Source organism: Mastomys coucha, unplaced genomic scaffold (genome assembly GCF_008632895.1).
Source record: "Mastomys coucha isolate ucsf_1 unplaced genomic scaffold, UCSF_Mcou_1 pScaffold15, whole genome shotgun sequence".
Taxonomy (NCBI): domain Eukaryota; kingdom Metazoa; phylum Chordata; class Mammalia; order Rodentia; family Muridae; genus Mastomys; species Mastomys coucha.
The window spans coordinates 164,711,239-164,723,145 of NW_022196897.1; the positions used below are offsets into that span (position 1 = coordinate 164,711,239).

Below are 11,907 nucleotides of genomic sequence, written 5' to 3' on the forward strand. Positions count from 1 at the left end.
CTAGGGAGGGGAGAATCTCAGAGGACCCATCCAAGTGGGAAGCTGGATGGATGCTGAAGCCAGAGGACCAGGTTTGGGAGTGACTAGCCAGTGTCTGTGGAGGAAGACACAGGCCAGAGTTGCTGCTGCTAAGGGGTGGGTACAGGGGGCAGAACCCATAAGGAACACTGAACTAGAGGCAGAGTAGTTGGGAAATGTGGGAGCCAAAAGCCAAGAGGAGAGTTGGAGGTTAGGGAAGGACTTAACAGGGTGGCCATGATGAGGGATTGACACAGACTTCCCAGGTAGAAGAGAGAATAGTGTCAGAGTGTAGAGGCACAATTCTGGTGAGTGTTTAATGAGTCTGTTTGCATTAATCCATTCACTTTTGCAGTCCTGGAGATCAAACTCATCCATGCTAGACAGGTGACAGGTGCTCTAGCATGGTCTGGCATCTCCAGCCCTCTTTCCTTTCTGCCTTTGAGACAGGACCTTGATAAGTTACCAGGGCTGACCTTGAACTTACTTTGCAGCCCAGGTAGTCTTTGAACTTGTGATCCCTCTGCCTCAGCCTCCAAAGTAGCTGAGGCTGCAGGTCTGCAGAGATGTAGCTAAAGCTGGTCAAAGGTGCTAGCACATTAGTTCAGAAGTGTTTGGATGGCTTTCCATGTGATAAGTTACTAAAATGGAGAGACAGACAGACAGACAGACAGACAGACAGAAGTCTGTCCATAACCTAAAGAGACTCAAGACTGGCCCAAGTTGGGGTTTTTCAGCAAGATCTCACATGGAGCTCCAGCATAGCAGACAGATCTTCACTGACCCCATTATCTGATTCATTACCAGAGAGCCCTAGGCTTAGGTTGTCCTGTCTCCATGTTGACCTTTCTTGTGGCAGTGCCCCCAGACAGAAAACAGGGAGTCCAGTTAAGATGCTGCATCTAAGTCTCTGGGAGGAAACCAGGTCCCAGAAGGTGGAGCTAGCCTGTCTGTGTTCCCACTCTGCAGGACCAAGGCCTGGTCTAGGAGAGCACACCAGACCCATGGAGGAGCTGAGGAGCTCAGCCTATCTCCCACTACAATGGTGTATCAAGGACAAGAGCCCCTTCCTAAGTAGAAGAGATCCACTTATCTGCCAAAACATAGCTCTCACCTTTCCTAGTGGAGCCTCCAGTGACCAGCCCAGACAAGCATTTCATGTCCCCAGACACCTCTAGGCCTCAGCATGCCTCCCCTTCATTGAGAGCTGCTTCCCAAAGAACTCACCCAGAAGTAATCATGGGAGCCATGCAAACCCAGCCAGAGCGGAGTGGGCACATCTAGCCCTATGTACATGTAGTAGCATGTCTTCTACACTGTGAGAACAGGCAGAGTAAGTGTGTGTCCCACAGGCCACTCTCCATTCCTATGAACTTGGCTGTGAAGGCATGGGCTCTGGGACAGGTCACCTACCACCCTGTGTGATTTGCAAGACACGGAAGACCCAACAAGCCATAGCATTTGTGTCTGTTAACAGAAGAGGGACCATCTCCATTCTCATCTAGAGCTCCTGACCATTTTTACCTCAAAAAATACAGAATGCTTATTTTAATATTATCAGGGCAAAAATTAAATGGAGGCCTTAGGTACCACACATTATAATTAACAGGATAGAACGATTGTCCTAGTGTCCAGAGATCTTTAAAAAGAAAACTTCTTTTAGCAGTCAACACTCCTGGGGACAGTTTAAATCGTGAGAAAATAAAAATAGTGTTTTCACATGCATCCACACAGGACAAGAACACAGAGCTTGAGGTTCAGCTCATGGTCACTTGGATGGCCATTGTGACAGAGCTGTCAATTCTGCAAGGCCTTCTGGAATTTTGCTCATGGGGAGTTGGGACAGCCAACCCTCGACATAAAGGCAGCATCCCCACGAATTTGAAACGACCATGTAAAAGTTATAAATTACAACATGGTTCACACACAGGGACCAGCTGTGTCTTTCAGATGCTTGGGCAGGTGCTAAGAGCTGTCCCTGGATGCTCTTCAGGAAGCCAGAGTCCTTCAGTACCATGGACAGTGCCCCCGGGCCCTGAGAATGGGAGCCAGCCCTGTCCCTTGGGGAGGGAGTTTCTCCTAGGCAGCTCTGTGCCCAGCAAGTGCCTTCCAGAAGCACCTTGGGTTTATGCTGTCAGAGCAGGAAGCTGTCCGAGAGTGATGGAGGGAGATGGCTACCTTGAAGGGGAAGGAGAGCAGGCGTGTGCACACTGAAGATGCTGAGGTGCTTCCAACTGTCTGGTGGACTCAGTTATTGCTGCAAAGCTTCAGATGAGGGGTCATGTCAGCAGCTGGAGATGTGCACAGAGGCCAGAAGCAATCACCTGCAGGAGAGGCCCAGGCTGGGTCCTGTGCAGGGTGGGGGCCAGCCCCCAGCAGGTCTCCAGATGTGTCCTCCACATCACTATCTTCTATAGCTTTTGACACAAGCACATGGGCAGTAGTTTCAGCCAGAGAGGGACCTTCCCCAGGGCCCAGGAAGCAGGAAGGTAAGCAGAGGATGCAGGACTGTTGGAGTGGCAGTGGGCCTCTGCTGGTTTATAAAGAATGGCAAGAGGGAGCTGGTGGTGTGAAACTGCCCGCAGTTTCATGAACGGGGTTCTCCTCAGTTAGGAGGGAATAAAGGACCTGAAAGAGAGGGTTTGAAATGCAAGAGAAAACACGAAGCCAAGTTGCATCCCAATCAAGGTTCCACTTTACTGAGAACAAACAAGGGTTTTTATAATCACAGGGGAAACTGAAAACAAGTCTCTGGATTAACTATAAAGAAAGTTGAGGTGCCAAAGTCTTCAGGTTCAGAAGATCTTCAGTGGGCTGGCATACTCAGGCAGTGGGCGTGCTCAGACAATGGGTGTATTCAGGTGGTAGGCGTGGTCAGGCGGCTTCTTCAAAGACAAACAGTCAACAGAGAGCATCTGTCTTAGCTCTCAGGTGTTAGCCCTCAAACAGAGGCTGTCAGGAGTCTGATGGATGACTGAAGTGAAGAGGGGATGTAACAGTGGTGGGCCAGGAGACAATAGAGCTGTCAATGGGTACTCACACAGGAGGGGCCCAAGATGAGCAACTGGAGAGAGGACAGGGCTCTGAAAGGCTGACCTATATGAGGGCATTACCACTGATGCGGTCACTACTAAGTCACCACAAGTAAGATGTACGTAGAGGTTTAATACCAAGCCAGGCCAACGTGCACACCCAGCCTCTCTGACTCTAGAATCTATCAAGATGGCATGCTTACAAGTGTGAGGAGCCCAGGCTACTGAGTGAGGAGGGACATTGTCACCTGTGCCCGAAGTGACTTCCTGACTCCCTCTGTTTCTCATGGTCCCTTGTTCACTGAATGTACAGGTAATTAAGTCCAAACATGGAGGATCAGTGTCTTCCCACCATCAAGATACCACCTGTCCCCAGATCTTGTTCTCTCTTAACTATGCTATGGCAGCTTCCTCTAAATAATCCATTTTGCTTTTGAACCAGCGAAGATACCGTCTGCATCCAGTGGGGAAGAAGCAGACGCTGGCAGCCTCCTGTCCACCACTGATGAGCCCTCTCAAGCCTTAGCTGGGTCTGACTCCCTGGACAGTCCTCCCAGATCCCTGGAGAGATCTGCGAGCCAGCTCCCCAGCCCTCCACTGCTGCCCACCCCGCCACCCAAGGCCAGCTCTAAAGCCACAAAAACTGTCACAGGTGAGTCTGCTTGTCCTCCCATCCATCTATCCATCCATCCATCCATCCATCCATCCATCCATCCATCCACATGTCCACCTGTCCATCCATATGTCCATCTGTCTGTCTGTCCATCCATCCATATTTTCCACCCATCATGCCTACTCCAGCTCCAGGCTGACTCTCATCATTGTCTCAGTGCCCCAGCCCTGCATGTCACAGAAAGAGTTCCCATAAGGCCGTGGTTGTTGACTGCAGACTGCTTGGACACTCTTTGACAGAGGGGAGGGTCCTGTACCAGTCAGAGGGGGAATCTTCTAGACTCCGAACCCAGAGCATACAGCCAGCCCTCGGGTGGGACTTTCTCTGCTGACACATGGTTGTCTGTATTGTTACTGCTGCTCCCATGAATGCCTTGGAATGCACATTTTCTCCTTCACAACAGCTCCATATATGTATATCAGGGAAGAGCCAGGAGTCAGCATTGGCCGTTCCTGTGACAACACAGTTGGTCAGAGAAAACCCCATTGTCATCAACCCCTGTGTTATCTTCTCCTCATCTCCTTACCTTCAGCCCTGACCTCACAGGGGACTCACTGCAGAGAGTCGACATTTACTCACCGAGCCTTCAGGGACCAGCACCCCAGTCCCACAGGGAGGCAGGCTATTCACTGGGTGGTGGCTAATTTTTAGAGCACATTCCCACAGATTCCCTTGGAAGCAGTGGACACTGGAGAGCAGAGCCCAGGTCAGTGAAGCCACTTACTCTTGGACAGGCACCACACATGTGGGCGTACTTCTTTGGACTACTGTTTAGGTTCTTATATCTACCACCCTCCCAATCTTTATCCCACCCTAGTCCCTTCCAACTCCCTGACACCAGGTAGGAGAGAAAATAGGTTAAAGGGGTAAGAGGTATAGGCCCCTAGATCTCTTTAGACTACTTCCTGCTGGTTAGGGGCGGTAGATTTCTTGAGGGCAATACCACTCTTGGTCATCAGGATATCTCCAACTTCTTTGCTTGTCTCTTTACTCACAACCACTTAATAAACCGCAACAGCCACCAGCAGCTGCAGGGGAGACCAGCAGCAGCAGCTGCATCAGGGGGGACCAGCAACAGCAGCTGCAGGGGAGACCAGCAGCAGGGGAGACCAGCAGCAGAGGGGACCAGCAGCAGCAGCTGCAGGGGAGACCAGCAGCAGCTGCAGGGGAGACCAGCAGCTGCCACAGGCTCTCTCAGATCTCTCCCATTTATACCTTCTCCAGAGTCCCCAGAATTCAACTATCTGCAGCTGTCCAAACCATGCCCCTGCTAATGCATGGCAGCAAATCATAGTCACCTGCCATGAACCAGCCTCTTATCCCACATCTGGGATTAAAGCAAAAGCATATTCACATAACATAACTGGGTTTTTAAAGAACCAGTGTGTTCTCGTTACACTTGAACCCATCCCTCACTAGGCTGTCCCTTGAGGATGGAGGGCAAGGATCCTGTGCACAGTTAAGAACACCAAGACTTAGAGAGTGTAACTTACCCATTTCCTGCATCTGATAGAGACTCAAACTCATTTGTGCCATACACAAACATGGCTGGACCCGCGTGGAGCTGCCAACCATATCCTGTTGTCTCACACTGACATCACTTAATAGCTGTGAAGAGACATCGTGGCCACAGCAATGCTTATAAAATAAAGCTTTTAACTAAGGGCCTGTTCATAGAGTCGGGGGGTTAGTCCTTTATTATCATGGCAGAAAGCATGACGGCAGGCAAGCGGGTAGCTTGAGAGCTTACTTACATCCTTATGCTGAACCTGGGTGGGCTTTTGACACCTCAAAGGCCACCCCTCCTAATCCTTCCCAGACAGCCCTGCTAACTAGGGATTGTGCCTGCAAATATTTGAAGCCATGGAGGGCCATTCTCATCAAAACCAGCACATATACTCACGTCCTCCTAGTTTACACGAGAGTGCTTGACAGGCTGGCGTGTCAGCCTTTGGCACAAGGAAGGTGAGCGAGCTCAGGAGGATGACTGTCCTTCTTAGTCTTCAGGGGACTTCACTCTGCCCTCACCCTGAGTTTAGATGTCTGGCCTCCAGGATAGAGTGAGCTGTCCTGTTGTTTTAAGCCACCTGGTGGTTGCCACAGGCCCTGTCTCCAAAGGCACTTAGTCTCTGCATTCACAGTCAGATGTAGGTGCAGACATTGTGTCTGGCAGCAGAGGATGTAGGCAGTTGTATAAGACGATGAATGAGGAGTCAGAACTCTGCTCTCTACATCACTGGGATGACCACAGAGTGAAAATTTTGAGGCAAACCAGTACTCCTTAGTGTTTGGTTTCCATGTTTGTGATAACTCCCCTTGTCCAATGCTGACATCTGAAGCGTTTCAGAGTCACTTGATGGAATGCCACATGCTTCTCTTTCCCCCATAGAAAGCACAGACAGGTCGGATAGTCTGTAGACTTTGTTTACTTTCCATGTGAGAGATTCCCACTGAAGACTGTGAGCAGTTGCCTCACTGACTGCTTTATCCACCCTCTGGGTTCCCAGGATCTGTCCACAGCTGGTCTGTTTACACCGCTCATCTCACGCTCATCTCCATGGAAGGACTCAGAGCAGCAGGGTCCTGACACGCGACTGATTGGTCTGAACAGGAAGTTGACTGTGAGCTCAGGACTTCTGCCTGGAGCCCGAGTGGCTCTGCCTTTGATGTCAAGTCTTTTCCTTTGTGTCCTGGGACCTGTTGTTCCCACACATGAGCACTAGGTGATAGAAATCAGACAGTTCCCATCTTGTGCTTGACTCCTTGGTACTGGGGAGGCAGATGAGGTACATCCTAGTCTGATACCAGGACCCTCAGTCTACATCTACTGGAGTTAGAATGGCAGAGTAACCTGTTAGCAACAGGTTTATCTCTCACAGTCCCAGAGGCTGTAAGTTCTGAGTTGGGCTACTGCCAGCCTACCTAAAGTTTGGCAAGGGCCTGCTTCTAGATTTTTAGGGTAGATTTATGGTCACACACATTTGTGTCGTATGTATGTTTACACGACTGCATAGATGTGGAAACCATGGGAGTGAAAGAAGAGAGAGAGATGGTCTCTTTCTTGAAATTTCCAGCTAGTCTCGGCTGCCTAGTTGGCCGCAAGCTACGGGAATTCTCCCCCTCACTTCACACCCCATCTCCATCTCCTGAGTGCTGATATTATAAGCACACACTGTCACACAGGAGCAGTAAGAGGTATGCCAGGGATGTTAATCTGCCAGTGGGTTAGCATGCTCCTCAGAAATGCTGTGGGCTGCTAGTTTGCCGTGCTTACTGTGGGTTAGTCTTTGTTTCTGTATTGTGGTGCTGGGATGATCCTCATGTGGTATAGACACCTTTGGTGACATCATGGCCTGGTTACCAAATATGTGGCTGAGCTATGATGCACCCCCTTTCTGTTTCTACAACGGTTCTGGTGAGGACCAGAGGCAATGCTGACTAGACAGGGCCTGGGAACACAGCATCGCTTGTGGATGCTCAGGGCACGGTTGGCACACCAAGCAGGAGCTGTCTTCAGCAATAAGTGAAGCCCTGACCCATCTGCCCACATGGGCACTGGTGATCTTTTGGGTGACAGCTAAATGCTCTTGAAGGGAATTCTCACCCCACCTCACAGCTAACCGGGGACAGAGGGGATGGGGATGGTTCTCCTGGACTGGTACTTGGGGCTCTAGACTGGGGTGACACTCAGGGAAGGTCTCACTGAGGAAGGAATACTACTGTAGAGGAGAAGGACCTTCACGGGTTCAGAGTTGGGGCAGCATGATGCTTCAGGACCTGGAAGTATTTCCAGAGGTAGCCTGAAGAGAGTGGGGTGGGGATCAGAAAGAGATGATGCCGGGATGCTGAGCCAGGCAGCCCAAGGGGCTTTGGGACTGGGGCTTAAGTCTGAATCATGTCAAAAGGAAGGGGAGAACGATGTACCAGGACTCACATTCCAGAAGGAGCCCAGAGGGCCGAGGTGCAGGGAGAGCTTGAATGGCAACAGATGTTGGTGGGAGGGCCCAGGCAATAGGAAGGATGGTGCAAAGTTGTGTAAATGTTTATGATCCCTCATGGAGCCAAAGAGAGGTCTGGGAAGCCAGCTCCTCAAAGGAGGAAGGAAGGGTGCTGCTTGCCCCAGACCTCACAGGATAACAATGGATTTGACATCGCAGAGCGTGGTACTGTTGGTGTAGGGACCTGGGCAGAGTCCTACATTACTCTCTTCCCTGGGAATGGAATCTGGCTTGGTGCCTCTGTGTAGGTCAGGTGGCCTGGCAGAGGAGCCAGGAGCGTGAGGAGTACATCCTTACATCTTCCTCAGTGCCTTGGTGCTCATGATTGTGTATGTTATTGCTCCACCCAGGTCAAGCTGCGCTCTTCCAAGGCCCCAGCATGAAAAACAATGAGCCGGCTCTCAGAGGACAGCTTGCCACTCCCACAGGGTCCCCTCATCTCACCACTGTCCACCGGCCACTGCCTCCCAGCCGAGTGATAGAGGAGCTGCACAGGGCACTGGCCACGAAGCACCGTCAGGACAGGTGAGATCCTGCACACTTGTGCTCCCTGAGGGGACTAGCCCCTGGGAAGACCCTTCTGGTTTGTGTGGCCACCCAGAGCCTGGCCTGGGTTTCTTGATCCACTAGAACCATCTTGGTTTTCTTATGACAGGGGCTGCACACATGGAAACCCAACCAGCAGGCTCCCTGCAAGATCTCTCATATGGGGACTGTGGGCTTCCTAGGAGGGACTAGTTGGGAGGGGGACTATTCTTAGTTCATGATTCTGAATCCCCGCAGATCTAATGATGAGAACAGAAGCTACCTCGGACCCACACCTTCCTTGCTTTTAGTGGCTTACAGCCAGTGTGAAGGGAAGAGTGCTTGCCGAGGAGAGGCAGCACTTGAACACATGCCAGTGTGGTGTCCTACTGGAGGAACACAGTGTCTTCCTTGGATCTCTGAAGCCCTTAGTCTGAATGGTTAAAGCACACGTGTCGACGAGACTTAGCATATGTTCTCTACCTTTGGCAGGGCACAGCGCAAGCCAAGTACTATAGGCTCAGAGTCCTAGGTTCCCTTCAAAGCTCTCAACACAAGGTGCCCAGCACCAAGCTGAGAGAGAAGTCACTCACCAGGTCCTACATTGATTCCTGTGGCTTTCCAGAAAAGTGGGCACATGTAACGGGGGTCCATCTTTCCCATTTAGTTTTCAAGGGCGGGAATGCAGAGGGTCTCCAAAGAAGCGGATGGATGTGCGTCTATCCAGGACGTCCAGCATGGAACGGGGCAAGGAGAGGGATGAGGCATGGAGCTTTGACGGGGCCTCAGAGAACAAGTGGACGGCTACCAAAGACTCCGAGGAGAACAAGGAGAATCTGATGCTGAGCTCCGAGCTCAAGGATGACTTGCTTCTGTATCAGGATGAGGAGGCACTCAACGACTCTATCATCTCTGGTGAGGAACGCAGCGGCTGGGGGGTGGGGTGGGGCGGGGGAGGGCGTATTGGACTGTGCTAGGTCACCCAGATCCACATGGAAGCTGGAGCTTTTCTGCTAGCCACTGGCTAGGAAGGGACAAAGGAGAGGGCCTGCCCTAAAGAGATGGGGGTGCTTTTCCTTGGAAAGTGAGCCCTTCCCTGAGGGTGCCAGGCCCAGCGAAGGCTCCAAAGATACTGGGTGAATTTGTGTCTGCAAAGTTGGATGTTTGTTCCAATGGATTTTGGCAATACACCAAGTAGACCTGTGAGTGATCTTGACATGACATCCCTAAGCATGACCTGGCCAAAGTCATGACACAAAGTAGTGAGCACATGGGCCCGGTTTTACATTCTGACTTTAAACTAGATGAAATAGGGAGGGGAGACAAAGGCGGAGTAATTGATGGGTCTCCAATAGCCATCGATAGCCACATCAGGAGTGCCATGAATGGACTAATGTGTGGACTTGTGTAAGACAGGGTTCTCTCAGGGACTCGGAGTCCAGGTCTGTGTTCTCCAGGTCTCAGTGATTCCTGCCCTAAGGACTGTGCTCAGGGACAGAGAGGACTACAACCCCTTCCCCCTCCCACAGGAATCCCAAACCCTATTCCTGCAGATCACTGCCATCCGTGTAAAGAGAAGGTGGGATGTCCCCAAGTTCCTTGGTCTGAAGCCCTTCTCGTTAGACATGGCTGCTGGCTTCACTCTCTCCCTTCTGCAGCACCTTGGCTGTTGGCTAGACGGTGGCATCCTTGTTGCCCCTCAGCACAGGGCTTGGCTGAGTGAGCTGCAGAACAGGTACACACATACTATTGAGCATGCCGCAGGAAGGCCTCACATGAAGAAAGTGGGCATTGTTAGCTCATGCTGAGGTGAGAGCCTGACTCATAGCCACGGGAGGCAAAGCCCCCACAGGGATAGGCGCCTGCACGTTGTATTACCTGGGAACCTCAGACCCGGCTCAGGCCGGCCCTCAGAACACTTGATTTGAAAGGTCAGAGACAGCAGGACCTTCTGAGAATCTTCCAGTAATGAATGGTTAAGTTCCACAAGACGGCATTTCAATGTGTGTTTAAATCACTGATTCCCAACCTTCCTAACGCTGTAGCCCTTTAACACGGTTCCTCAGGTTGGGGTGACCCACAACCACAAAGTTATTTTATTGCTACTCTATAACTATGATTTTGCAACTGGTATGAATCATAAGGTAAATAAATGTCTGATGTGCAGGGCCCACAGGTTGAGAACAACTGCTCTTGAAGGACCTGAATGTGTTGATCTTTTCTCCTGTCTTCACCCACGGCTAGTGCCTATGTGGGCTTATCTGTCATGTCCCTGTGCCTGGCCCAGGGAGGAATAGAGGAGGGCAGGAGCATGGACCTGAGGGCTTCTGCAGGAAGATGAGTGACAGAACAAACTTTTCTGGAACTTTCTCAGCTCCCTCAATTGTCCCTGCATGCAGACCCCATCCACCCCAGTTGTTCATGCTAGCCCACAAGCTGCAGGCCAGCCCACAGAGGGGTTCCCAGCTATGAGGAGACAGGCCTCTAACTTCACTCAGACTGCCATAGCTTGACTACTCTAACAGAATGTTATGGACTTGCCTGGAAATCCAAGATCTGATGTCTGGAGTCCCGGGTTGTGTGTATCTTGTGGCAGCCTCAGATGGTAGAAAGAGAGGCAGTTACCTGTGTGTCCTATGAGGTCGGTCACTAATCTCACCATGAAGTTCATGAGTTACCACCTCTTAAAGGCAGCTTAGCTACTGTCCCAGGAAGGCTACAAAGGCTCGGGCTTCACGATAGGAATTTATCTACGGAGGTGTTTGTTGTGCCTTGGGCTTCTCGGCCCAATCTGAGTTTCCACACAGATTTCCTCCCTGGGCTCACAGCAATGAGAGGCTTTCTCAGTTCAGCCGCTGAGTATTGACACATCCTTTCCTACCATTGTGACCTTGGTTAGGCTTGCTCACCTCCCTGCTTAACTGGGCATGGCTTGCCTAAAGAGCCAATTTAAAAGCTCATATTCTCTCTTCCAGAGGCTTTGCTTATGGAGTCTACCCTATGGTTCTCTCACACACCCAAAGAACAGCTGTTGAACACAGAGACTTCTGTGGCTGCCCATGATGAACATTTGAGGCCTTAAATATATTTACGGTGGGTCATCCATGCCCTGTAGGGTGCTGAGACTCATCCGTTAGCCCCACCCACCATGAGACTCATCCATTAGCCCCACCCACCATGGGGACTCATCTGTTAGCCCCACCTACCATGAGACTCATCCGTTAGCCCCACCCACCATGAGACTCATCCGTTAGCCCCACCCACCATGAGACTCATCCGTTAGCCCCACCCACCATGGGACTCATCCGTTAGCCCCACCCACCATGAGAATCATCCGTTAGCCCCACCTACCATGAGGCTCATCCGTTAGCCCCACCCACCATGAGACTCATGTTAGCCCCACCCACCATGGGACTCATCCGTTAGCCCCAACCACCATGAGAATCATCCGTTAGCCCCACCTACCATGAGACTCATCCGTTAGCCCCACCCACCATGAGACTCATCCGTTAGCCCCACCCACCATGAGACTCATCCGTTAGCCCCACCCACCATGAGAATCATCCGTTAGCCCCACCCACCATGAGAATCATCCGTTAGCCCCACCTACAATGAGACTCATCCGTTAGCCCCACCCACCATGAGACTCATCCGTTAGCCC

General features: G+C 51.3%; 1 protein-coding gene across 3 annotated transcripts in view; it reads left to right on the forward strand.

Annotated features, from left to right (window-relative positions):
* Nucleotides 1-11,907, forward strand: part of Phactr3 (phosphatase and actin regulator 3) — a 215,404-nt gene that overhangs the window by 148,111 nt on the left and 55,386 nt on the right. For all 3 annotated transcript variants that reach the window (XM_031372946.1, XM_031372947.1, XM_031372948.1), the window contains exons 5-7: nucleotides 3,493-3,702; nucleotides 8,072-8,246; nucleotides 8,914-9,161. In XM_031372946.1, the coding sequence (XP_031228806.1) occupies nucleotides 3,493-3,702; nucleotides 8,072-8,246; nucleotides 8,914-9,161 (633 nt within the window). The remainder of the gene's footprint in view (nucleotides 1-3,492; nucleotides 3,703-8,071; nucleotides 8,247-8,913; nucleotides 9,162-11,907) is intronic.